This window comes from Wyeomyia smithii, chromosome 1 (assembly GCF_029784165.1).
Source record: "Wyeomyia smithii strain HCP4-BCI-WySm-NY-G18 chromosome 1, ASM2978416v1, whole genome shotgun sequence".
Lineage (NCBI taxonomy): Eukaryota > Metazoa > Arthropoda > Insecta > Diptera > Culicidae > Wyeomyia > Wyeomyia smithii.
Window position 1 is genome coordinate 20789709 of NC_073694.1, and position 26781 is coordinate 20816489.

Here is a 26781-nt window from a genome sequence, read left to right on the forward strand (position 1 = left end):
CAGAAGCGTCTTTTCGCTATGCTACTCCAAGTTCAATTCGGAATCGTTTATTTACTATTCTGAGCCTAAATTTGTTTTAAATAATATTCACTGTTTTGCCTCAGTTTCAAATGATAATTGTAGTAAATCATGACTTATAAAATGTTTTATAAAAGAAAACTAAATAACATTAAATTACAATATTAATTGAATTCGGTAAAAATTAACAAAATGTTACGTGCCGCGATAAAAACAATCGAATAATAAAATCTTTCAAATACTTTCGGAAAAACTAAGAAGAGTTAATCCCACCTACGTATTAATATGAAAATTAAGAAAAAAAAAACCAAAAAAATTGGCAAAATCTGTGAATATTTGCATAAATGTGCATAAATTGCAATCCGAGTGAAAACAAGAGAAAATGAAGGTAAAAAAGAATAAAGGGCCAATTTGGAAACTTATTTGATGCTCTGAATTATTTTTCAAATAAGAAAAAACCACACCGCGTACAAAACTGATTTTTAAGACATAAGCTCAAAAAGTCACGTAAATCGGAATACACGTCGTGTACTACGGGTACTTAAAAGTGTGAATTTTAGATATTCTCGGAAAATAAGTGAAAATCTCTATCAGTTTTGTAAAAAATGTGGGACACTTTAGCGATTTTAATGAGAATAAATTGAACTATTTTTGAAACATTTTGAAAACAGTTTTGAGACATTTTTAACCCAGTTTCGGGACAATTTGAGATATTCCAAAGACACTTTTTGAGACCTTTCTAAGACATTTTTGAAAGAAAAGAAACAATTGAAGCAATATATCTTTAATTCGATACAATTTTTAAATCACTTTTATAGGTGTTATTGACATTAAAAGAGCTCGTAGCCTCAAGGTTACAGAGCTCGATTTGGCAAACGGTAAGTTCGAATCTCAGTAGAATCAGACCGTTCGGTGTCAGAGGAACTTTTACGCATTTATCATCGCGGTTTATTCTCAGGCTCCATCCCATCCCCCTACTTGACGCTAAATTCTAGAAAAAAAATCAAACAGTTGAAAGCATATTTCTCCAGGCATTGTCGATAATTGCCTAAATAAACGTGCTCGGTAAAAAAGAGCAGTAGAGTCTGTTAAAGAATGTGTGCAAAGGAAAAGATAAAAGTATAAAAATCCGTCACTGACCACGGTGATAAAAATGTTCCTTTCTTTTCCGTTGTATTCGTTAGAGATGCAGAGGTAAAATCGGTATCTGGCAACAACGGCTGTAACACATTTTTCTTTCCTTCCTTAACTCCAGTCTATGTTATGGCAGTCTATATCTCTACGGTCAGACAGAGGCAAGGTAGACGTAAGCGATCCGTCCATGGTAGTTAACGAAGTGCAAATCTCAAAAGGCGTCGTTGAACTGACTCTATTCTTTCCACACTATTTTTGTACTGAGGCGTGCAATACTCCAATATAGAGCAAGATAATACACAATATAACGATTTAGGGCAGTAAATATCCATACCTCTCAGTAAATATCCATACCTCTCTCTTTGATGGCGAACAGAGTAGTTCGTGTTATTTTGTGGTGATATTTAATCGTTATTTTACGTGTGAAATAGTAAAGTGATTCACGGTAGATATATTCTAACGTGTTTCGGTAGTGAATCTACACAAAGCTAAGTACAAGAACAGTTGCTTCAGCAGCTTGTTCGCATTAAAGTTTGTTTGAAATAAAATCCCCCCAGCGCATTAGCTGCGGTGGTGTTAATTTTTTTTTTGCCTATCTCTTGTTTCCCTGCATGTCTGTTGGTATAGCGTCCCGTGTTAACGTGTGTTGTGTGCGATGATTTGTTCTGGCTGTGGAACGGCAATTGTCCTATCGGATTTGCCGTTGAAATGTGTGGGCTTCAACTGTGCACGTTTGTTTCACTACAAGTGCACTGGACTCACCAAGGCAGACAAGGCACCAACAGATAACGATAATCTTTGCTTCAAGTGTGATGAATGTTTATCAAACCAGTGTTGTGGTGGGCAGCATTTGGTTTCGGACGTCAAGCGTATCGAAGAAGAGATGAAGAAATTATCTTCTCTCACTGATTCGGTCATTGCAATGCGAGACCAAATATCGGCCCAGATAAACAGCGCGTTGAGTGTCGGTGTTGAACAGTTGAGATTAAATGTTAATGAGTCTCTTGAAAAATTATTTTGTGAGCAATTTGAAAAATTGAATAACTCGGTTTTGGAATTAAATACGGGTCAGAATATAGCTGCAATGAACGATGCTCGCGCGCGGAATGGGCCGGTTCCTTCTGAATCGGACCAAATCGGCAAAAAGCGTAAAATTGAATATGATAACAACGATCAAAATGATGTTTTTGATGACGACGCAACATTTGCGGAAGTCGTTAAAAGACACAGTAAAAGTAAAAAAAAAACGAGTACAAGTCAAATTGATAGTAATAGTAATAATAATAATGGTTTTAAACCGGCCAAACCTAAGACTCGTCCGGTTATTGTGATTAAACCTAAAAAGTCCAAACAAGCTTGCGAGGAAACTCGGAAGTTTTTGAAAACTAACTTAGATCCAAAAACACACAAAGTTAGTAATTTTAGGAACGGTAAAGATGGTTCCATTATTGTTGAATGCGCTGTTGGCGAAAATGTTGAAAATGTGAAAAATGGCATTGAAAGTAACCTGGGTGAAAATTACAGCGCTGTTGTACCCACATCGGTGCCAAGATTGAAAATAGTGGGCATGAGCGAGAATCTTTCTCCTGATGTTTTCATTGACTATCTAAAGAGTCAAAATGAAGGCATCACAATAAATAATATAAAAGTAGTGAATGTTTTTGAAAATCCACGCTTCACTTATAACAAGTATAGCGCGGTAATAGAAGTTGATTTAGAAGCGTATTTTAGCTTATTAGCTGCTAAGCAAGTAAATGTAGAGCTTGATCGATGCTTAGTACTTCCCGCGAAAAACGTGTTGAGATGCTTCAAATGTGGAGAATTTGGACACAAGAGTATGGATTGCAAAAATTGTGATATATGCTCTAGGTGTAGCCAAAAGCACAAGACATCTGAGTGCACGTCTACTGTATTGAAATGCGTTGATTGTTTAAAAATGAATAGAGAGCGTAAAATGAACTTGGACGTCAACCATGCCGCATTCAGTTCAGAGTGCGTGATTTATAAAAGACTTTTTAATCAAAAGAAAAGCAGCTTGCGTTTCAATGAATAGCAAACAAGTTCCAAGAAGAGTGTGAATCACATTGATTTCCTGTATTTTAATATTGCAGGGTTGACAACAAACTACGTTGCATTACGTCAGGTTGTTGAAGATAAACGTCCACTTTTAGTGTTCTTATCAGAGACACATATTGTCGATATTGAAGCATTTGATCAATATAGTATTCCGGGATATAACGTTGCTGCTTGCTTATCACACTCTAGACAAACTGGCGGTGTTGCTATTTATATCAGAGAATCGGTTCAGTTCGAGCTTTGCAGAAACGAAGCTAAGGATGGTAACTGGTTCTTGGGCATTACAGTAATTCGTGGCATGAAGTTGGGTAATTTTGGTGTTTTATATCATTCTCCTAATACCAGTGACCAGCGTTTCCTTGAAATATTGGAAAACTGGCTTGAGGAATTTCTTGATTTTAGTAAATTGAACATATTGGCTGGTGATTTCAATATTAACTGGCGAGATGATGCAAATTCGAATCATTTGAAGCGCTTAGTTGAATCTTTCAATTTAAAACAAAGTGTTGACGAATATACGCGCATTTCCCAGCGAAGTAGAACTTTGATTGATCATGTTTATTCCAATTTTGATTCTATTCGTTCAGTTACGAATTCCGATATGAAAATAACCGATCATGAGACATTAATGATTAATGTATTAGATATAATGAATGATAACAATGATTTAATAAAATTGAAATGCTGGAGAAAATATTCGAAACAGACTGTTTCGAATCTTGTTGAAAGAAGCTTGGATTTTCCAATCGCGGGCCGTAATTTAGATGATTCGGCAGCTGTTCTTACAGACTTCTTGAAAACGTGTACGAATCAGTTAGTTGAACACAAATTAGTTTCTCTGAAAAACTCGAACAGCTGGTACAATTTTGATCTTTTGCGCCTTAAACGCAAAAGGGATAAATTGTACAAAAAGTTTTGTAGGTCTAACAGGCAGGATCATTGGAAGGAGTACACGATCGCGCGTAATAAGTATTCACAAACGTTAAAAAAGACGCGTTGTGAATATATACAGAGGAAGATCATTCAGCATCAATACAACAGCAAAGAGTTATGGAAAATTTTGAAATCTTTATTTAAACCTAGTTATAATAAACCGCGGTCCATAACTTTTGATGGCACATTAGAACAAACAGAACAAGTAATTGCTCGTATGTTCAATGATTATTACATCAATAGTGTTTCATTGATCAATCAATCAATTGAACTGGTCGATGAACCGGATGAAATAAAACAGCCGACTAACGTCAATAGTAGATTTGATGGTTTTCACCCAATTACAATGGATGACCTTAAAAATATTTGTTTTTCATTAGGTAAAACGGCTGGAGTAGACAATGTAAATGCTAGGGTCATTCAAGATTGCTTCAATGTTATTGGTCACACTCTGCTGAACCTTATTATTGAATCATTGCTAACTGGGCACGTGCCTAAAGTGTGGAAAGAATCGTTGGTTGTTCCGATTCAAAAGGTTGCTGGAACGATTAAAGCCGAAGAGTTTCGTCCCATCAACATGTTACACACGTTAGAAAAGATATTAGAACTTGTTGTTAACGGTCAGCTGTTAGAATATTTGAATAGCAACTCGTTATTAATTCCGGAACAATCTGGCTACCGGGAAGGCCATTCGTGTGAAACCGCGTTGAACTTAGTACTAGCAAAATGGAAAGACAACTTAGAGAATAGAGACACAATATTTGCTGTTTATTTGGATCTAAAACGCGCTTTTGAGACAATTTCTAGGCCCTTATTGTTGAACACAATCAAGCGCTTTGGAATTTCGAGTACTGCATTCAGATGGTTTGAGAGCTATTTGTCTGACAGAACTCAACGGACTGTTTATAATGATTCGGTATCTAGTCCCGTGGAGAATGATCTTGGAGTTCCACAGGGAAGTGTATTAGGGCCCCTTTTATTCATTATGTATATAAATGACATGCGACGAGTTTTACGTTTTTGTGATATCAATCTTTTTGCCAACGACGAGCCGTCATTGCAGCTAAGAATGTAGAAGAAGCCGTTTCACACTTGAACGAAGATTTACGTTCTCTAAACAGATGGTTGAAGTATAAGCAATTGAAATTAAATATAGATAAAACTAAATATATGATTTTCTCGCGCACCGTTGTAAATGACGATTTCTCTGTTTTGATTGATGATGAGGCAATTGGTCGCGTTCGGGAGATTAAATATCTTGGCATGATTATTGATGACAACCTAAGTTTCAACGCTCACATTGACAATGTCATCAAGAAAATTGCCAAAAAGTATGGAATTCTATGCCGTTTGAAAAACGAATTAACGATTATTAGTAAAATACAGCTATACAAGTCAATCATCTCTCCACATTTGGATTTTTGCCCTACCTTTTTGTTTTTGGCCAATAACACACAATTATTGAGGTTACAACGTTTGCAGAATAGAATAATGCGTTTGATTTTAAATTGTGATAGAATAACTTCCTCTGCCTTTATGTTGGACGCTTTGCAATGGTTATCCGTGAAGCAACGAATTGTTTATTTGTCTATGGTGTTCATTTTTTAACATAATTAATGGTTTGCTACCTCAATATTTGTGTGATCGAATTGAAAGAGGAAGAGATTTTCATAGATATAACACTAGAAACGCGGATGAAATAAGAACACCTTTCTTTCTAACAAGAGCTTCACAAAATTCATTGTTTTATAAAGGTATAATTTTTTTCAATTCGATGCCAAGACATGTTAAACGTGCACCAACGCTTGCGGAGTTCAAGAGACAATGTATTTCACACGTGAAAGTTTCTGTTGTACAGAACGAAAATTAAAACTTTCATAAAATGACGAGAGTTTATCTGACGAAGTTTAAACAACGGATTTAATTTGGATAAACTATTTATTTTTGGAACCTATCTATTTATTTATTGTTTTATTGAAGCATGTAACTGACGAAGTTTTTACGAACGGATCTGATTGTGTTGTAAAATTTTATTCATATTTATATTAGATCTTTTTTAATATGCAATGAATTAACAAAAACTACTGTGTTCGTCACGGTGGTGATGATGGATTTTTTCCTTTATATTGTTGTAGCTTTAAAAAATAATAGAAAGTGACTACATAAGTTTGAGCCTCGCGCGCGGAATTCAGATATAAATGGATTCTTTAACAATGCTTAGAAAAAAATCATGAAGTAGTTGTGGTTAGTCTGGCTGAAGGTCATGAAAACCCTGTGCTAGTTTTGTGTAGCTCTATAGCTTTTCACATTTTTACCGATGTGAATCAAGTTAACAGTTTTTGAAGAAGTTTACATCTGGGAGTAAAATCAGTTCGTTTTTTTTTGTATAACTGATTTAAATGTGACTACATTAATTATCTATAGATAAATCGTCCAGCTCAAACCTCTGTAGGGGTATGTGGCGGGACCATCATCACAAATTCTTTAGCGGTGCTGAAAATAAATTCCAGAACTTTAGAGACTTTATCGACAGCAAACGAAACTAAAGTGAGCTGGGAATCCAATATTACTCAACTTGGTTTACGTGCTTGATTTCTGTTCCTAGCGAAGCGTATTCAAAATATACCGGTTGTTTTTCCGCAAACATGAATTAATCGGGCATTTATATGGATTCACATCCACACGGTTCCGATGGTACCAATCGGCGAAAATATCGAGCTGACGTTGAAGAAAGTTTCTGTCTTTAATTGTGTGAACTTGAAGATAGAGTTTGAAGTCATCCGCGTAAGACAACCGTGGTCCTTCAATAATTTAATTAAAATAGAGCAGGATAGGCGCCCCTAAGCGACTTCCCTGCGGTATCCTAATTCATGTGGGTTAGTGCCAATAAAGACCTTACAGGGGGCGAGCAAAGGCTCCATGATGGCAAGCTCCAACAGTTTCTGGAGGGTGGGGACTATTTCCACCAAAGGAGCAGGGGCCTCACACAAAGATGGGGCCGTGTCCGGGGCGCTCACAATCCAAAAGTAATGCAGCGTTAGGATGGATGCTCGAATGATTCAAGTCCGGAAAGAAAAACCCGCCTCGATATTCTCTCTATGAAATTCGGGGAAGATTGAAATTGCCGAGCACCATAACTTCGTCTGTTCAGAGTTCTACAAAAAAAACTTTGCATGGACGTTACTATAGGCAAAAGATGCCATTTTGTGCTGTTGGTTTAATATTTTGGATCATGACTCATTTTTGAGGAGCTATTAAAAATGCTATTTTGGGAAAGTGTTTTTAGGGCCAAAACGGTTTGTTTGATCGGTATGACGCCTTCGGCAAAGTTAATCTAAAAAAAATTTTTTTGTGAAAAAAAAGTTAAAATAAAAACTGAATATCAATTGTCTAAAAAAACTCATTTTTTTTTAATCTAAAAGCGGCCCTAAGCCACAAGAACGTTTCTTACAACAGATTTGCGACTATTGTGGGCGCTCCTTTTTCATCGAAAAACCTTATAGTTATTTCCGAACACTTGACGAGAAACCGTGCGTGAATCCAGCTAAGTCTCCGTAAAAACTATGTTGTCATAGCCATAGCAACGATCCGAGACGGTTACGCGGAAATCATCGACAACGCTGTTCATACCGCCAATACTCTGGTAGTACACGTGGGCCGAATCGTAATTATACTTTCTTCACATCTGCCCTCAGGACCGAGACGACTGTGATGAGCGCTAGCTGCAATAGGCAGCAATCATTTCAATATTGGAGGGCTCGTTAGCGACATTACCTGAGATAACAGGCTGGAAGACCTCCTTTGTTTGTCTGAACTCAGTACCGGGACGGCTCTGTTGACGAACGGAGAGATGATCGATTTTTGAAGATGGTAGAATCGAGACAGAGTCAGAGTGGACTACCATTGAACCTTGTTGCGTTGCATCCCGGTATAGTCAAATAAGTCGCTAACTGGACGTCGAATGTGATGGATCGTTCCTTTTGGCATCTACAAGCTGGATATGTAGATTCAGCGGTTCCTGTTAATGTCTCTATCGGTTGTGCGGGTGCTTCGACGCAGTAATCAATGCGGGCAGATTCCATCGGAAGGATTGGGGATAAGCTAATTGTTGATTTGACGGAAAGATGGCGCTGTTGGGAAAAAAATCGAGCAAGACAACAGTGCAGGAAAGCAAGCTAGTTATAATCACAAAAACAATGCACTTAGCACGTAAAAAAGTTCAATAAATAATGCAATTTGGGGTCACTTTTTACACGATACTTACCTTGCCCGGTACAAAAAGGAGAACAAAGAAAAGGTCGATAAGAATGCAGTAGATAATAAGCATTACGAAAAAAGGTAAAAATGGATCGACGTAAACAAGCCTAACTGAACAAACTAGTGGTGTCAGAATCACTGGACTGAATAGAATCTATGGTTGAATACGACATTTCCTACAAAAAGCGTGGATCATAACATTTTGACTGGGAGTGCGTAGTTGACATGGTTCGTCAGGGGTTACCGGTATTCTTTACCGAAGGCTCAGAATTTGGTTCGAAAACAGGTGCGGAAATCTTTGGTCCTGGAGTACTGATATCAGTGGTAATAGATAATTTACCCACAGTATTCCATGGTTGATGCCAGTCAAAAACGGTAGTAACAAGAGGGCCTTTGTACCTAAACATGACTAGTAAGTGGGCACTGTCCGAGTCAATATCATTAGTGTTATCCTGAAGCACTTGTCGCTTTTGTAGCATGCAAAGCGAAACCTCGGAACATCTGCTATACAGCTGGGGTTCATTGTACATGAACAGAATCAAATTTCTCAGCAAGGGTTGCTTATAACAGAGTGAAATTTGGTCTGCTAATCCTGAAAAGGTAATTGGTGTCATAAAGGAAATTCTACCTGACTGGGAGAGTGCCGAGGTAATCGGCCATTAACTCAATCAATAGTGGGTGACTGGTTATCCTAGCAACGGAATATAGGGGAGACTGGGGAGACTTGATCCCGGGGGAGACTTGATCCCCTCATGGTATCTCACTGGTGAAATGACATATGTTGTTCAAATATACTAGAGAAATGTGTTATTTTACATGAAACAGTATTCCTGTTATAAAAAATTGGTATAGAAAATTCAGGATCTAAAATATACTAGATTAAAACAAAAATCGAGTCCAAGCACCTCCATAGATTTTTTTTTTCAAATTTAAGATTTCAAATGAATCATCTATGATCACCCCTTGAATATGAAATTCATAAACATAAGATTGATAGATATGTAAACTAAAAGAATTTGTAATGTTTAAACCGATTTCCCATAGAAAACTATTTAAAAAATAAGTTTGCCAAACTAGTTCTTTTGGGTAGACTTGATCCTTCAAATTCGTGGAGACATGATCCCTTTGTGCCGAAGTCAACAGTGACCCTTTATCGAGTGTCGAAGCAGCAGTTTATGATGCAGGTGTCGAGCATCCATCAACCATAAACGTTTCACTTGATCAACAAGCAGGGAATAATTCCGCAGAACAATCATCTGCTGATTCCACTGGCGCTAAGCAGTCCAGAACGCGACGTGTACCAAAAATCGAAACACCCAAGCTTCCGAAAAAAAAAAATGCCGGCTTTAACATGTTCCAGTAGGTTTTGCTCTCGCTCAAATATCAATTCCGATCATCGAACAAGAACCCTCAGATTACCTCTAACCTTTTCCGAGTGGAATCAAAACACCAGAAGAAATTAAACCATTTCCCAAAGCTTCACCCCGCAAAAATACCAGGAAAGGCAGAAGGCGTGGGGAGACTCAGATTCTGACGGACACTCCGGTTCGAGTAAAAATCGAACAAGAATTCAAGGCAAAGCAGAGCATGAAACCTAAGGAGAAACAGCAGAATAAGAAAACGGCATGTCGCAAACTTTAATTTTTTTGACAACTCCGAAAATTTTTTTAAAATAGCTTTTTTAACCATTTGACAACATATTTTAGAAACATTTTTAACCAACAGCATTTCAGTAGCAATCAATTGTCTGTGAAATAAAATGACCCTTGAGTGTTTACATAATAAACGAACGATTCCTTAAATTTTACATCAATATTAGGCGAAAAACAACATGTTTTTCGAAAGGGGGATCAAGTGTACCCAAATGAGGGATCAAGTCTCCCCTAGTCTGAGATTTTTTTCATTTATGCATGTTTTACAAAAATCCCTGATACTGCTTTTTAAAGCACTATAACTAAGAGTTTTTTTTTATGGTAATCAGACACTAGTATGGTTCATCCAAATCCGCAACAGAAACATATTTTGAATGTGTTTTCTTACAAATATAATGAAATTAAGGAAACGGGATCAAGTCTCCCCAGTCTCCCCTACAGCAAAAGTTTTAATTAATGGACACAGTAGACTTATTCCACAAGAGAAAAAGACGGTTTTGAGACGTTTTGTGATATTTTGGAGGCATTTCTCTCATAGTTTCAAACCTTTGAAGATATTTTAAGCAATTTTGATATATTCTCAAGATATTTTGGGTACTGTTTTAAGTTATTTTTGACACATCATTTTCCATACACTTTAAATATATTTCTGAGATATAGAGATAGAGATATGAGACATATAAAAAAAAATTTAACACATTTTTAAATTTTTGAATACATTGTTCTGTATACTTCTGAGATATTTTGTAGACACTTTAAGACATATTTTAAACTAAATTTCTATTTTTAACAACGGCTTTTACCCGTTATATTTTTTCAAATCTGTATCATATTTTCAGTTCGCTTATTTTCCGCTTTCCCTACTGCACACATTGTCTGCTTAATGAACTTTAAGACATGTTTCAAATTTTTATATAAGAACTTATTCGACATTTTTTATTTTACTTCTTTGACGGTCGATCGAAGCAAGCTGTGATCAAAAACGGACGTGAAAATGTTTCTCGTCGGAATTTTTCGTCGTTTTTTCAAGTTTTTTATAAGTTATATATTTTCTATCTGGAAAAGGGATGTGTCTACATTTATTGAAGGCCGCTGTTGTTTCGGTGTGAATTCCGAGTGTTTGATTCGAATCGCGATGAAGTGTTCCGAGGGTTGTCGTGTACGGTTGAGGATAGTGCAATAATGTCGACGTATTTTATTTAGCCTTCCCGTCGCGTAATCGTTATATTTTAAGTGCAAAGGGTGGAGTAAAAGGTAATACGAAATGTGGCGGTTTCGTATTATCGGTGAGAGTGACGTCAATGTTGAAATCCGTTAAAGATTCGTGTAATTTGTGGCTAATTTGTGAGAGCTGCATTTCTTTTTCGGTGGCGGAGCACGTTTCCCGCTAGCCCTTGCCTTGCCATAAGTGTGTGTGTGAGTAAGTGCAGGGTGCAAGGTGCAAGGTGAACAAGGAAAAGCGCGAGAAGTGCAAGTGCAGGATGACCGTTGCTCTTGCGTGCGGCACGTTCTCGCACTAGCATGATGATTCACAGAGGACGCGGGAATTAAAGGATAAGTATTAGTGTTGGTAACGTTTTGCCTGTGTTTTTTGTTTGATTTGCATGGCAAAAGGGAACCACTGTTTTTTTTCTGCTTTTCACGACGCTGTTAGCTTCGTATCCTCTCCGGTATGGCATCGGCCTTGCAGTGCGTGCTGAGACTTGAGGGGTGCAGACTGTAGGATTGTCGTGAGTTTGTGATTTCCTTTGTTTTTGTGCAGTTTATATGAGGATGATATATATGTGTAAGGTATAGTTTTTTTTTTCGCGTTCATCGAGCTGTCTCGTTATTTGTGTGCGCAGTGGACTGACGTCGGTAGGGATACTGTACATACCCTGCTTGCGTTGTCTGCCGTTTCTGAATCAATTGGGTTATTTATTTATTTATTTTTATTTTGGAAGATACATATCTGGTTGCATTGCTCTCAGTATATGGAGATTTGTTAAAGCGTGATTCATGGAGTCGCTTTGTTTGCCAAAGTTTATACTCAATAGACAGAATTGCTCCAATAGGAGGGATGTTTTAAACCTTTGAACACGCTGCTTTTTACATGACGGAAGTAGTAGCAGTACAACATAATTTAGAAATTTATCTTTCGCGCTCCGACTGGACGGTTACGAATATTTTGAGCAGTTTTATGCCCTTGTTTTATGATTTTTCTAGCTTTTGAGTAAATACTGAAACACATAGACAACTTTTAATTTAATTAAGTAGAAATCTTGTCGGTGAGCATGGCAAATAAATTTTGACTGCAATTGTTTTGGCATTTTGTTAAATCTAATTAGTACTCGGTCTTGTTAGATATGCATATTTGCATTTTGAAAAATTTTCTAGCTATGAATGCATGAAACTTTGCCAGTTTTTCATACTCAGTAGGTATCTTCGCTTCATTATTCAAGAAGTAAGTGGTAATCAACGCTAAATACCGCGCGTATGCGTCGGTAAGAGAGAATAGAGCGGTCGCGCATAACTTTCCGAAGTAAACGTGTTTTCGGCCCAGGTGAGCTTTGCTCAACTATGGATTTTCGGTGTGTTGTGACTTCCGAGGTGTACCAAACCATTTATTCGCAGACTGTCCACCCGTAGGTTCTTTTCCAGCACGCAGTGATTCGGAATAGGTTCCGTTCGTTCGATAAATATCGTAAATAATTAATCGCGACAAAACATCGTAATTAACCGCCACCAAATATCGCAATTATTTGCAATTAATATCAGGATTCTACGCGACTCGTCTGTCGAACGGCGATGGCCAAGCAAATAGGCCGTTTTTGAAGTTCTCTTGCTGACCGCTTGCAGTATGTGTTGAGGGCCTATATATTTACTTTTTTCTTATTTTTGGGTAATGCATATCTGGTTGCTTCGTAACATTGTGTAGTCAGCTGAGATAAATCAATGAGAGATACGTTTCGGTAGTTGCATGATGACTTCATAAACAGATTTTCGAATATTTGAGTGTGTCTTGATTAGGTTGTAGGTCCGGTATCCTCGCGTGCGCTTTATTTTTGCGGTGTTACATCATCAACCGGAATGAGTTCGGATCGCGTTATGATTTCCGTAGAAGATATAATAAACTCGTACGCGCGCTATTTGTTATTATGAACCAGGTATTAGAACTCAGCGCATCGTTAACCAAAACGAAACCTCCTGCAAACCTTACCCTTTTCTCCAACATCCCAGTGATTTCTCGTGGAAGTGCAGAGGTGTTCTCGGCTTCCAATAAAGCGAGTATCACGTCAACATATTCCCATACACACTCCTTCTTTGACCTGCATTCGGATGCGGCCGGCGCTGGTATTGCCTAATATAAAGATTAAGGTCACCAGTTTTTACACATTGAGGATGAATGTTAATCCCAAGCATCATCCATTGGTTCTCTGTGTAATTACAGCTGATCTGGCAATAACGGAGCAGCAACCGCGGGCGGTCAATCATGCTCATGCTCATGCTCATGCTCATTTTTTATTTTACTCCTTTGACAGTTTTGAGACATTTTTAAGTTATTTTTGAGAGTTTAGGCACATTTTCTATATATCATTTAAATATTCCATTTATCTATTCGACATTTAGTTAAGTTTTGAATTTCAGTACACTAGAGTCGCTTTTTTACGCGGGGAATACGTGCTACGTAAATTCCGGAATCCGCTTAAAAAAACCGCGTAAATTCCGGAACCCGCGTAGAAAAGCCGCGTAAAAAAAGCCGCGTAAAAAAAGCCGCGTAAAAAGCGACCGTAGTGTATATTCAGTATATTCAGACGACTCTACTGCCCCTGTTTACATAGTTGACGTAAGAGCTAATATGACCAAAATGCACTTTTTCGTTGATTCAGTTTCCTTTCCCTAAGATACATACACTACAAACGAAAAGAAAACTATTTTGTTCTAAAACTTTTGAGAAATATTGGAAAAAAGTTTTGGCGTAACTGTCAATTGGTTGCAAAACTGGTGTCACTCCATACAACGTGCAAATGTCTAAATTTAAATCGTTTCTTTCGACTCACAATCCATGGGAAGGGGAAAGGGGAATTGAATTCTTGTATTGTATATTGATATTTTTACAAACACTCCCCCTAGTAGTGGATATTTGCATTAGATGAAACAATTAAAACGTGTGTGTATACCACGGGGGTAAAATTAATCGTTTTGCTAAAACGTTTTTATGGTCCTACAGGGGCCCGAAACAATCCTGAATCTACCGGAAGTGGATTGATCGATAGCTCTTTAGGCAGGAACATGCGAAAAAGGAGGTTTTCTTATACTGATTTTCGGAAAAATTTGATATGTAATGCACCAATCAGAGACGCGAGCATTTCATATCCGGCAGATTTAGCATTGTCTGGGGGCCCAAATTGAACAAAAAATAAACTCTGTCCTGACTCTGTACTGTCAAGTTTTTATTTTTCCATGTAGCGATTACCCACCTTGGTGTAAATGTGAGTCTTTATGCCTGTGTTTGTATGTTTATGTGTGTGTGTTCGTATGTGTGTTTGTGTGTGTGTCTATCTCATTGAAATTGCCGGTGGACAATAACTGACGTTTGACCGATACACAATTGTTAAAACTGAAATAACTGCGTGGCAGAGTAGGAAGTAGTCGCGTTTTCATGCCAGGCTATGCGAACAATCTGCGAAAAAGATGCTTGTTTATTCGCATAAACTGGCGTAGTGTTTTTTCTGGATCAATTACCACGGGTAGACCCGTAAATCCCATGCGGCCGCGTTTTTCTCGCAATGATGGTGTTGGATGTTACGTCAGTTATGTAAACAGGGGCAGTCTATTTGTTCATGTTATTCAATATAATTGTAATATATTAGACGAAAAATGAAAGGACTCTTTCCGAGTAACTTTGGAGTAAATTTTAGACCAGAGTTGTAGTCAGGCCCGGATTTGAGGGGGGAGCAAAGGGGGCAAATGTCCCGGGCCTCCCGATTAAAGGGGTCCCCTTTTTTTTTGCTCGTCACCTTCCAGAAGGTTACTTCTAAATGTTTTAAGAAAATAGGGTCTCACAAACAAATTTGCCCCGGGCCCCCCAGCTTCTAAATCCGGCCCTGGTTGTAGTTTTGTTTCTTTTAAGGTGGCATATCGAAGAATATATGTTTGAAATAGTTAGTTTGTGTAATTTTTACATATTTTACTGACTTTCTGCTGAAATTTTTCTGAAATACTACTAGGTATACAGCCCTAGGGTTGTATGAAATGGTGATGTGGGACTAACTGTAGTTAGAAAGATTTTTAGTTACAAATGAATCTGCAGACAGCTACAGTTCGTTTGTTCTGTGATTTAGTATTTTTTATATGCAGACTCCCCATAAATTTTCTTTTTAGAAATATATAGAACAATACTCGAAAGAACTTCGATTACACTTAACGATGTTGTGTAGTGTTTCTTTGTGCGAACAACAAGGCACAAGCGTGTCGTTGTTATTGAAGAAGCACCAAGAATTTCTCGCAATGCGTCTGAATCAGAATTAACTCTATTTCCTCATAAACCAAATCCAACAATATTTACGTTATCATAATACATGATTTTGTCTTTTTAAACTCTGATCAAATTAAATTTATTATATGAATCTTTTTATAAAAATGATTTGTAAGCCGTTACATAGGTTCACTCATAGGGAAACTTAAGGAGATAAGTTGAACAAAATTATCAACAAGTTCCAAGAAAAATCATAACAATCAATAATTACAAGGGAGTTAAAGTTCGAAATGATTAATTTCTGTTTTTTGTTTGACAAGTTTTTATCATCTGCGAACAATTACATTCACTGTATTACGTAAACAGCTAATATACGTAAGAATATTATTTGTTAAGTTGAAAACAAAAATAGATCATCTAACAATGTTGAAATGTGAAAAAAGATTCTGAATTGATTCTAGTGAATCGACAAAATATTTAGAAGCATTCGCTGGCTCATAAGCTTATATAAATTTGTATTATCAGAAATCTACTCTTTCGATCACGATCATTTGGTGAATATCGAAGATAAAATGCAAAAAAAAATCTTATGACCGTTGCAAAAATGCTCAATTCTGGTTAAGTAGTTTATGTTTTTTTGGGGTAACCATATTTATGAGATAAACTTTTAATCACTATCAATGCAGCAGCATTGCAGTTTTTCCTTGATTTTACGGAAATAGAATTCGTGTACCACTGCAATCATAGACGACGAGAGACCAGCGGCGTCCTGCTCCACATAATATGTATTTCATACTGTACGGTATTGTTGCTTTTACCAGCATGTTTTCTTTCAAGACATCAGTTTTTATTGCGCTCTGACAGCAGGTTTTGAAATTGTTCAAGTAAAAGGCTTGTTTCAAAACTTTTCGAGAAATCTTTACCTTCGAGACTTCAAATTAGTCTTAGTTCATGGAAGCAAACTTAAATTGACCTGTTGGGACGGGGAAACTCTGACCATTTTTTTTTTACTTGATACAGAGAATATCACAGGGAATGGTTGGTGTCCATTCTCATCGTCTGTGCTAGGAATGCTTGCGTGTGATTGGTCAATTGTTCGCGTAAATTTTCTTGTAACTTTTTATCAATTTTCACAGTTGAGCAGTGAAGTAATAATCCACGGGGTTATTTTTATTCGCTACCTGCCTACATTACTGCCTATGCTGTAATCCGCGCTACCGAACAGCAGGTTGTCACCGCCGTGGGAACAATGCGCAACATTCCGATTGCTGTTGCGTTTTCCGTTACACGTGACTCCCGTTCCTGGCCGTGCGTGCGTGCGCGACCCATTAGGATATTACTAGGTGTTCCTCCTGTGTCTGCCGCTGTGGCCACCACCAAAGCAGAAGGGCGGTAATTTAATTTGACACCATTCGAAGGGCGCTTTCTCGGTCGGATGTCGTCGAATGTCGCGGCGCAAAACCTCCTCCAGTCGCTGGCTGCCGGTGGCTTTGAACTGATGTTTGGTGGCTCTAAAATGGCTCAATTAGTCAGGTTTGAATGAAGAAACGAGCCCATTGGTGACAGAAGTGAAATAGCATCTTCAGTGTATTCTTTGTGCTATCCAGAAGCAGACGAGGATGTTGGGAAGTGATGTTGATACGAATAGGTGGCTTTCCGAGCGGGTGATGGTTAGGTTAGTGACGCTTTACACGTTTTCGAGGTTTTTGCCTGATAAGAGATCGAAACCCAAACAACTCTGACTAGTGTGTAAGTTATTGTCAACAAGCACTGGGTTGTGATTGCAGTGAATTAGGACATAAATTGAAAAATTCCTACAGATTAATGACCAACTATTAACCTCTGAGTAGTAACGAGTTCAAATTCAAACCGATCAATCAAGCATAATTGGACTGAAAAACCCGAGAAGGTGACTTTATAGAAGTCCTTTCGTGTCACTGCCCAATGAAAGAAGCTCATCTTCAAGGAATGTTAGTGGAATAGCTAGCATTTCCCATTGGATCGATCAATTAAACCTTGGTTGTGGCGGGCAGGCAGAAAGCAAACAAACAAACAAACAGCCAGACACCCACCGCCGGGCGCAAATAGGAGGTGTCGTGTTGTACGACATAAAAAAGTGTTCGCCTGATTCCAGTTTCGATGCTTAATTATCTGTCCACTATCTTCCATCACCATCACCATCGCTCGAATGTGGGAAGCCAGTTGAAATAACAGCAGCACCTCGCAAAGGGGGAGATTACTGTTCCCATCAGAAGCAGGTGGCGTTAGTGTTACTTCAAATTGACGATTTGGTTTCTTTTGTGTCTACGATTGGACACGATCTATTCACTTGCTAAGTTGGTGAATAACTTTCTCTTGCTGTGACAAAAATAAATGAATTAATCTAAAGTGTAAATCAAGAGCAGTGTAAAGTTCTTGGTTATAGCTCAGCTTATCCTATTTTATTCCAACGCAATCCATCATAGTTGATCTCCCACCGGTATAATCAATTTAATTTCACTTTTTTGTTAGATACTTCGTCAGTTTTCAAAGAATAGCTTGGGACAGTTTAAACATTGATTAATCGTTTAGGTTGTCAAGATTCACAATTTTAGTCTTACGAATTTTTAGTCTGGTGTTCCTGCCTAATACGCAGGCAACTCGCTGGAGTAGAGTAGTGACTGTAAAAAAGTGCGAACAGTAATGATCCTATATTGCTTCCTTGCGGGACATTTTAATTCTAGATAAACAAAATTTAAAAAAAATAATCAAAAATACTCATTACTTTTGAAACGAAACCGTATCAAAATGAAGGCATTATTTGGAAAATAATTAAACTACTGTATACCATACAACAATGGAATACAAAGGAAATTCAGTGCGAGAAGCATCTAGCACATGTTTGCTTTATGTACAACACGGCGGGTTAAGTTTAACAATTATACTTGAATATTTGCACGTTAAAATTTTCAGTATGGTTAGAGAACAGATTGATCTTTAATATGCAATATAGTTTGTGCTAATCGTGCATATAGTTAATGAGTAATAAGAGTTTCAAGTTCATTTTTTGAGGTATAAATTGATTTCTCCGGGATTGGTTCAATATCGTATTGTGTGCTACGAAAACGGTGAAATATATTTTATCATTAATCGCACGCTAGCCTGGGAGGCTAATGCGGTCTCGATCAACTAGATTAGTTGAGAGAATTCGTTATCGATATTGTTTTTGGCACATTTTGCATGTTGTAGGATAAGTACACCGATACACTATGTTCCAGTGCTTAGTCGAGAAAATTTCCAGCTCGAAAAGATCCTCGACCTGATCGGGAATCGAACCCGGTATCACAACCGTGTGGAAGAGCCAGCCGACCGACATCGCCAACCACAGGAACCACTATCATTAATGTCACTAAATATATCAGAAATCATCCATGAACCACCGTGCGTCTCCATTGAAGAAAGTACCTGCAATGCTTGATGGAAGTACATGGTGATTCTTGAAAAAAAGGCGATTTTGAGCATAATCGAAGCAAAAAAAAATCGGAAAGGGTTTTTTACATGCATCATAACAATCCCTAAAATACCCATATTGGGTGGTATTTGGTCACTTTCCGCTGTTTTTCAGAAACCGCAAGTCGCCATTTTGGATTTCATAATGGCATTTGGAGACAATTTCTGGATTTTGAACGTCATACTGGTTAAAGAAACACTCATATTGGGTGGTGTTTGGTCATTTTCAGCTGTTTTTCAGAAACCGAAAGTCGCCATCTTAGAATTCAAAATGGTATCTGAGGTCGATTTTAGCTCCTGAGTATCATTCTAGATCCGGATATTATTATATTGGGTGGAAATCGGCCATTTTTGGCTGTTTTCCATAAACCGGAAGTTTATCTTGCAATCTACAGTGTTGCCTGAGGTCGATTATGAAACATATTTGTTACCACTAAAAACATTCACCTGCCAAATATGGTTCCATTAAAGTGATTAGATCGCGAGATGTGCAGAAATTTGTGTTTCTTTTGTATGGAACCCCTCCCTTTCAGAAGAGGGAGGGGTGTCGAACCATTATGGACATATTTGTTACCCCTAATAGAGTCACATGCTAAATTTGGTTCCATTAACTCGGTTAGTTCTTGAGATGTGCAGAAAATTGTGTTTCATTTGTATGGCACTCCTCTTTTGAAAGAGAAGGAGGGGTGTCAAACCATTATGGACATATTTTTTATCACTAAAAGTATTTACCTGCCAAATTTGGTTCCATTAGTTGATTAGTTCTCGAGATGTGCAGAAATTTGTGTTTCATTTGTATGGAACCCTTCCAGGAAAGGGAAGGGCGTCCAACTATTATGGATATATTTGTTACCCCTTAAAACATCCACATGCCACATTCGGTTTCATTTGCTTGGTTTGTTCTTGAGTTGTGCAGAAATGTATGTTTCATTTGTATAGGACCCCTCCCTTCCAGAAGAGGAAGGGGTCTCAAACCTTCATAGGAACCTTTATCGGCACCAAAAACCACTACATACAAATTTTCACGTCGATCGTTTCGGTAGTTTTCGAGACTATATGTATCAGACAGACAGACAGACAGACAGACAGACCGGACTGCATTTTTATATGTATAGATTACTACATCAATATTTTAGAACCTAAAGAGTGTATATACATTTATTGGATTGAAGCGTTCATGTAAATCTACTTTTATAAATAAAAGTTTGAAAGAGAAAGGCTGGGTCTGACCGCTAGGTGGATTAATTTAGGTTTTTGTATATGGCTTTGCTACACGCCTTTTTCAAAATTCAGTCATGTTTCAAGAAAAAATTAATAATGACTCCTCTTGCCCATCTGCGAATAGTTTCAGCCAGATCAAAAATCACCGATTAAAAGGTTACCCATTTTGTCTTGAAGTTGCTCTAATTTTCAAAATTACATAACACTTTTGTTTCATTGATTTAGTTCATTCTAGTTTATTTCAATATAAATAAATAAATAAATTTTTAGTGTTGACCGATACTCCTGAAAGGGCAAGTACCCACAAAAATATTTTCCATACTACCCACATCAGCCGCCGGTCTCGATTGGTAGATATCTGATCCACGAAAAATGTCAGCAACATGTCAATTTTGTCCCAATTTCCCTACAATACTGAAATAGGGCTCTCCCAGCTGGTCTCGAGGTACGATGCTGGCTTAACAAGCCAGTCGTCGTATGTTCGAGTCTCGGCTCGGGAGAGACTGTTAGTGTCAGTAGGATCGTAGCGCTAGCCCCGCAATTGTCCTGTACACTCAACTGGCTGCGAAGTCTGTGTATAATAAACAGAGGGTCGAGTTCCGATACGGAATGTAGCACCAAGGCTTTGCTATGCTTTGCTTACTGAAATAGGGCAAGTATGTATAAATCTGTTTTTTTTTTTTTTTTGTAAAGATGAGTGAGAGAATGGAACTATGTGGACGAACTCTTAAGATTTCGATATGGCGACATCCATAAATTACGTAACGCAAAAAACCCGATTTTTAGACCCCCACCCCCCATATGTAACGAAACGTAACGCCAACACCTACCCCCCCATAAAAATTACGTAACGCTGCAGAAGGATTTCCTTGATTGAAATGCTCGTTTTTGGAGAATCTCTCCAGAGATTTTTCGTTACGTAACGTTTAACTCACCCCCCCTCCCCTATGTAACAAATCGTAACGCTCAAGGATACCCCCCCTCCCCCTATGAGCGTTACGTAATTTATGGATGCCGCCTATTTGGCTTTTAAAAAATGATTTCAAAAAAACATTGGAGATTCCTTAAAAATTAAAAATGGCACCATTATTGCCCCTTATGGTGAAACAGGTCCAAACACGGAGAAATTTGTTTTCGCAGCAAATTACATTAAAAAGTGATATGTAGAAGCCAAAGCAAAAAAAGTAAAATTTGTTGCGCTGTGTGAGCAGTTCCACAAAAAATTTCCAAGTTTCAATATGTTTTTTCAATTTTTATTTTTGAGAAGTTTCTTATTTTTGAGAAGTTATACCACTGATGATAACAAATATTTTTAAAGCCGAAACGGTTTGTTTGATAGGTGTGACGTCTTCGGCAAAGTTAAAGAAAATAATTTTGTCTTTCCGATTCAAATATACATCCTAGAATATTTTTTTCAAAAAAAAAAAATAAGAAAAATTAAAAAATAATTTTATAAGGTATCGAACGTCTTCGTCAGTGGTTTTTTTCGGCCCCCTTTTGCATAAGATTGCTGCAGAAAAACTGCCGAGGAAAACCACTGACGAAGACGTTCGATACCCACTTTTTGAAAAAATCTCATTTATTATGAAAATCGCAAAAGAATACCTAAACATTAATGGCTGTCCGATCATGAAGAATTAAAAAAGAAGTCATAAGCTTCCGATGTTTTTTTTATGTCTTTTACAATGTATATTTTTTTTGGAAGGACAAAATTATTATTTACAAATTTTCCAAAGGTACTATGCCAATCAAACAAACCGTTTTGGCTGTGAAAATATTTTTAATCTCTAATAGAGCACTCTATTGGTCATCAATACTTTCTCGACGTAGTATTTTCTTAATAGTTTCTCGAAAATGAGCCGTGCTTCGGAAAATAAAACCAATAGTACAAAATGGCGACTTTTGCCCATAAAAACTTCTAAACAAAGTTTCAGTCAAATCGAAAATGATCGATTGAATTGGTTGCCCGTTTTTTAACTTCAACACTCAAAAAGAAAAATTTTTGCTTGAAGACTTGGGCATATCACAGAGCCTATCGGAGTAGGATGAGCATGGCTATGCAAATTGATAGAGACCCTTTCATTCATAACATTAGTACGTCCTTACAAACCGTCATTCAAATTGTTTCAAATGTTCAGTTAAAATGTTTCACCTTTTGGCATGACAGTTTACACAAGATGTACAATATGGATTAATCTATTTGTTATCCGTTCCACATAGTTATGATTCAACTTTGCTTTATGATCACTATACTAATTTCGACGGTAAAATTGATTGGAAAATTACTTCTGGTTAAATCCAAGCAAATTATTTAAAGCGTTGCTGCATACAGATAACAAATGATCACCCGTTTTACCATGCTAATGAGCGGATGCTTTATGCTCATCAATCATTCAGAAAATTTGCCTTCATGAATGGTGGTTTGTTTTTAACGCAATATCCGACACTCTATTTATAGATTTTATATACAATCCTCGCATGAAACGGTTCGCAATCTAGCTAGTGTGTTAGATTGCACATTTCATTCATTGCAGAAGCGGCAGAGGATATTCGTAATATGATGTTAGAAAGAGTCTCGTTATTGAGTGATTAATTGATTACATTCCAGATGAAGCGTGAATAACACCTTCACTTTCATGTATTATAATTCTTGTCGATTCTAAATAATGCATTACATGCATGTTTTTTTTTTACACTGCGGCTATAAATAGAATGCCAATACTTGTTTCAATTTCAATTCCCAAACTCTCGATAACTTTGGTTTCAAGATGGGGTAAAACACGATGTTTTATTCGACGGTGGATAACTATTGCAACTCCACCACCGGCAACATCAATTCTATCAAACCTATGAACTATAAAATTTGGGTTCTTTTTTAGTTTAATATTTGGCTTTAAAAGCGTTTCAGTCACAACTGCATTATGCACATCGTGGACTGTTAAAAATTGAAAAATTCATCCTTTTTCGCTTTTAAAGAGCGAGCATTCCAATTTAGAAAATTTACAGCATTATTTAAAATCATTGCTGAATTTCAATTTCATATCAATATTAGTTGTAAATTTTATACCTTCTTGAACAGCCTCGTACATCGAGTTACAGTTCAACAAAACGGACATTAGCTGCAGCATGGATTGTTGTAGGTAATCAATCTTTTCGGGTGTTGGAATACCTAAATTAATACTGGCTGACTTTTCAGCACCAAACACGAATGGTTTGTTACTGTTTGAATTTGAAATATTACCTGTAAGGACACTGGCATATGAACAGCCTGGTGTTGCCTGAAATTCGTTATCTGAATTTAAATTATTACCTACAGACACACCTGCTAAGGAAAGTGCTGGTGATGCCTGAACAGTACTGAAAGTCTTTTGATTACCCACATTGACTACAGGTTGTTTAGAATTCCTACGTTGTCTAGAAGCAATAATTTTTGACCTTACAGGACAATTGAAGAAATCAGATTTGTGATTTCCCCCACAATTTACACATTTGAAACTATTAGTGATCTCTTTCACGGGGCAGATATCTTTCGTGTGACTAGTGTCACCACAAATCATACATTTTGCAGCCATATGGCAGTTTCGAGTTCCATGACCATAGGCTTGACAATTCCGACATTGCGTAAGATTATGGATTCCTCCATGACTTTTGAAATTTTCCCACTTTATTCGCACGTTGAATAAAACACGTGCTTTTTCTAAACATTTTAATTAATGTATTTTGGTACGATCAAAATGTACTAAGTAATTTTCCTGGTGTATTCCATTTTGAAAAATTTTGGCATTTGCCTTTCGTTTCATCAAAATTACTTGGTTGGGGGCAAAACCAAGTGATTCTGACAAACAATCTTTGATTTCATCAATACTTTGATCATTTGAGAGACCTTTCAACACAGCCTTAAACGGTCTCTCGTTTTTGGCATCAAAAGAGTAAAATTTATACATCTTTTCAGTCAAATACTGTAAAAGATGTTTAGGGCCATCAAAAGATTCGGCCAAAATACGAATTTCGCCTTGGCGACCAATTTGAAAATTAACTTTCACATTCGATAGAATTGATAAAAGTTCTGATCGAAATGCTTTAAAGTTTGCTACAAATACCACAATAGGTGGAACTTTAACCTTCTTCATAACGGCTTTATGCCCAGTATGAGAAGTGTGGAATTCTAGATCCCCAACAGAAGAAATAATATCATACCTGTAAGTCGAAATTTCAGTGTCACTTGGAGGAGATGCCTCACGTTTCCTTGATGCCGCATCAAAGCGAGCTTTTTATTTTTTCCAGGCATAACTGGACAACTTCACTACACTTTCACTTCACTATAGAATTTGAGTAGAAATATCTCAAACCAAATTAATTCACTAAACACTCGTTAACTTTAAAAACAAATATTTAATATCTCTCGGTAGTCTATGACTTAGCCTCGAGCTGTTGGTAAAATGCGACCGTACTGTAGGACAGTTCAAGTCGATCTGAATATTCTTTGAAGTTGAAAATTATGATTTGCCTTTGGTCTGTTTTTTATCATAATGGAAGATTAACATAAAAAAAAGCTTCCTTTGAAACTTGAAATCTACAACAAACAAAATTAAAATTCACAAGCTGAATATTTCCTGCTGTAATTTCCGTACTTTTCCCCTTGGAAAAGTAACAATTCCAAACAGAGCACTACCGGCCCACTCGCGGCCAAAACAAACAGATGAACGGAGACAAAAGATACTGCAATTAATAATCGATTTCCGATCGGACGCCCGTGGGTGGGGTGCTAATTGTTGCACGATTGTTTACGGCTTTCGTGACACTGCCTGCCGGCTGTCAGCTCTGCGGAAAAAAAAGGTCATCCGAACCCCGATCTCCTGTCGTCGGCAAGCAGTCTGATGCCAGCTTCGGACGGACTTTGATACACTTCTAATCACGAATTTCATTTACTGTTTTTTCACTCCAACAGGGTCATGGAACAGGACCGACATTCGATCGCCGCCGAGATTAACCCGGACGAATTGATTCCGTTTGATGATCATGATTTTGTGTCGCATTTTCAGCGAGTTTCCATTTCCGGTGAGGACACCAGCGGTGTTCCGCTCGATGATCTCGAGCGCGCTTCGACGCTGCTCATTAAGGCACTGGAACTACGTAACAAGTACATGTGGAACTCGCATCAGTCTTTTCCTCAAACGACGGCACGCTTCCTGAAGACCTCCCATCCGGAAAAGCATGCCCACCAGGGCAAGAAATCCATCGCCGGTGAGTTGAACGTTGGTGCACTTTCCCCTGCTTCTTGTTTTTCTTTTAGGGAAATCGTTTTTCCTCTAACTTTTTTTATTTTACTTTTTCGTATGAACATATAAACAAAAAACTCGTCCGTCGAACCACTTTTTTACTTTGGTTTTTGTCGTCGATTCGACGGTGGCTTTCGTGCTTCGCTAATCGATGGGATTTTTATAAATTGCTTTTACTACGGTTAGTCTACTAGTGTGAAAATGTGTGTTGTGTTTTAACTTTCAGTACTTTTTTCTGCGACTGTGATTAATCACTGTTCAACTTAAAGACAATTTTTATCGAAATCTTACAGCATTTTTCTTGTCATTATCTCAACCATTATTAGAAACAAGTTTTGCAAATAGGTCAGGCCCCAAAGACGGCTGTCGTTCCATGTTCTTGAACACCTTTTGACCGGCTAATTTCTCACCACACACTTCGTCTTACAGATCATCCAGTGAATCCGCCGCAGAGCACCCAATCACCGTGGTTGATAGAGTTCCCAAAGGACTGCAACTACACAATCCGATCGAACAATGGCGTCTTCGAGGTGTTTCGGGATGCTGAGGAGGACACGGAACCGTTTCCGTTCGAGTACACCAAGCTGCCGGATTTCGTGCAGGATATGCAGATGATGTGCTCGATGATTGCGGACGGTCCGTTGAAGTCGTTCTGCTACCGACGGCTCAGTTACCTGTACTCCAAGTTTCAGCTGCACGTACTGCTGAATGAACTACGCGAGCTGGCCTCCCAGAAGGCCATACCGCATCGGGACTTCTACAACATCCGAAAGGTCGATACGCACATTCACGCTGCCAGTTGCATGAATCAGAAGCATCTGTTGCGTTTTATTAAGAAAACGTTGAAGAACAGTGCTGACGAGGTGGTGACCGTGACCAAGGGCGAACAAATGACCCTGGCGCAGGTCTTTCAATCGATGAATCTAACCACGTACGATCTGACGGTGGATATGCTGGATGTGCATGCCGACCGGAACACGTTCCATCGGTTCGATAAGTTCAACGCCAAGTACAATCCCATTGGAGAGTCTCGACTGCGGGAGGTCTTCCTGAAGACGGACAACTATTTGAACGGGAAGTATTTCGCTAACATAATCAAGGAAGTCGCAAGTGACTTCGAGGAGAGTAAATATCAGAACGCAGAGCTGAGGCTGTCGATTTACGGTAAATCGCCGGACGAGTGGCACAAGCTAGCCAAGTGGGCCATCCAAGGGGACGTTTATTCCGATAACATTCGCTGGTTGATTCAGATTCCTAGACTTTA

General features: G+C 37.9%; 1 protein-coding gene across 8 annotated transcripts in view; it reads left to right on the forward strand.

Moving 5' to 3' along the window:
- LOC129719169 (AMP deaminase 2) overlaps nucleotides 1-26781 on the forward strand; it is an 84637-nt gene that overhangs the window by 56406 nt on the left and 1450 nt on the right. For 6 of the 8 annotated variants that reach the window (XM_055670638.1, XM_055670635.1, XM_055670634.1 and 3 more), the window contains 2 exons: nucleotides 25187-25482; nucleotides 25947-26781. In XM_055670638.1, coding sequence (XP_055526613.1) covers nucleotides 25187-25482; nucleotides 25947-26781 — 1131 coding nt within the window. Of the gene's footprint in view, nucleotides 1-17002; nucleotides 17204-25186; nucleotides 25483-25946 lie in introns of those variants that run through there. The other 2 variants (XM_055670639.1, XM_055670633.1) reach the window with 2 other exon arrangements.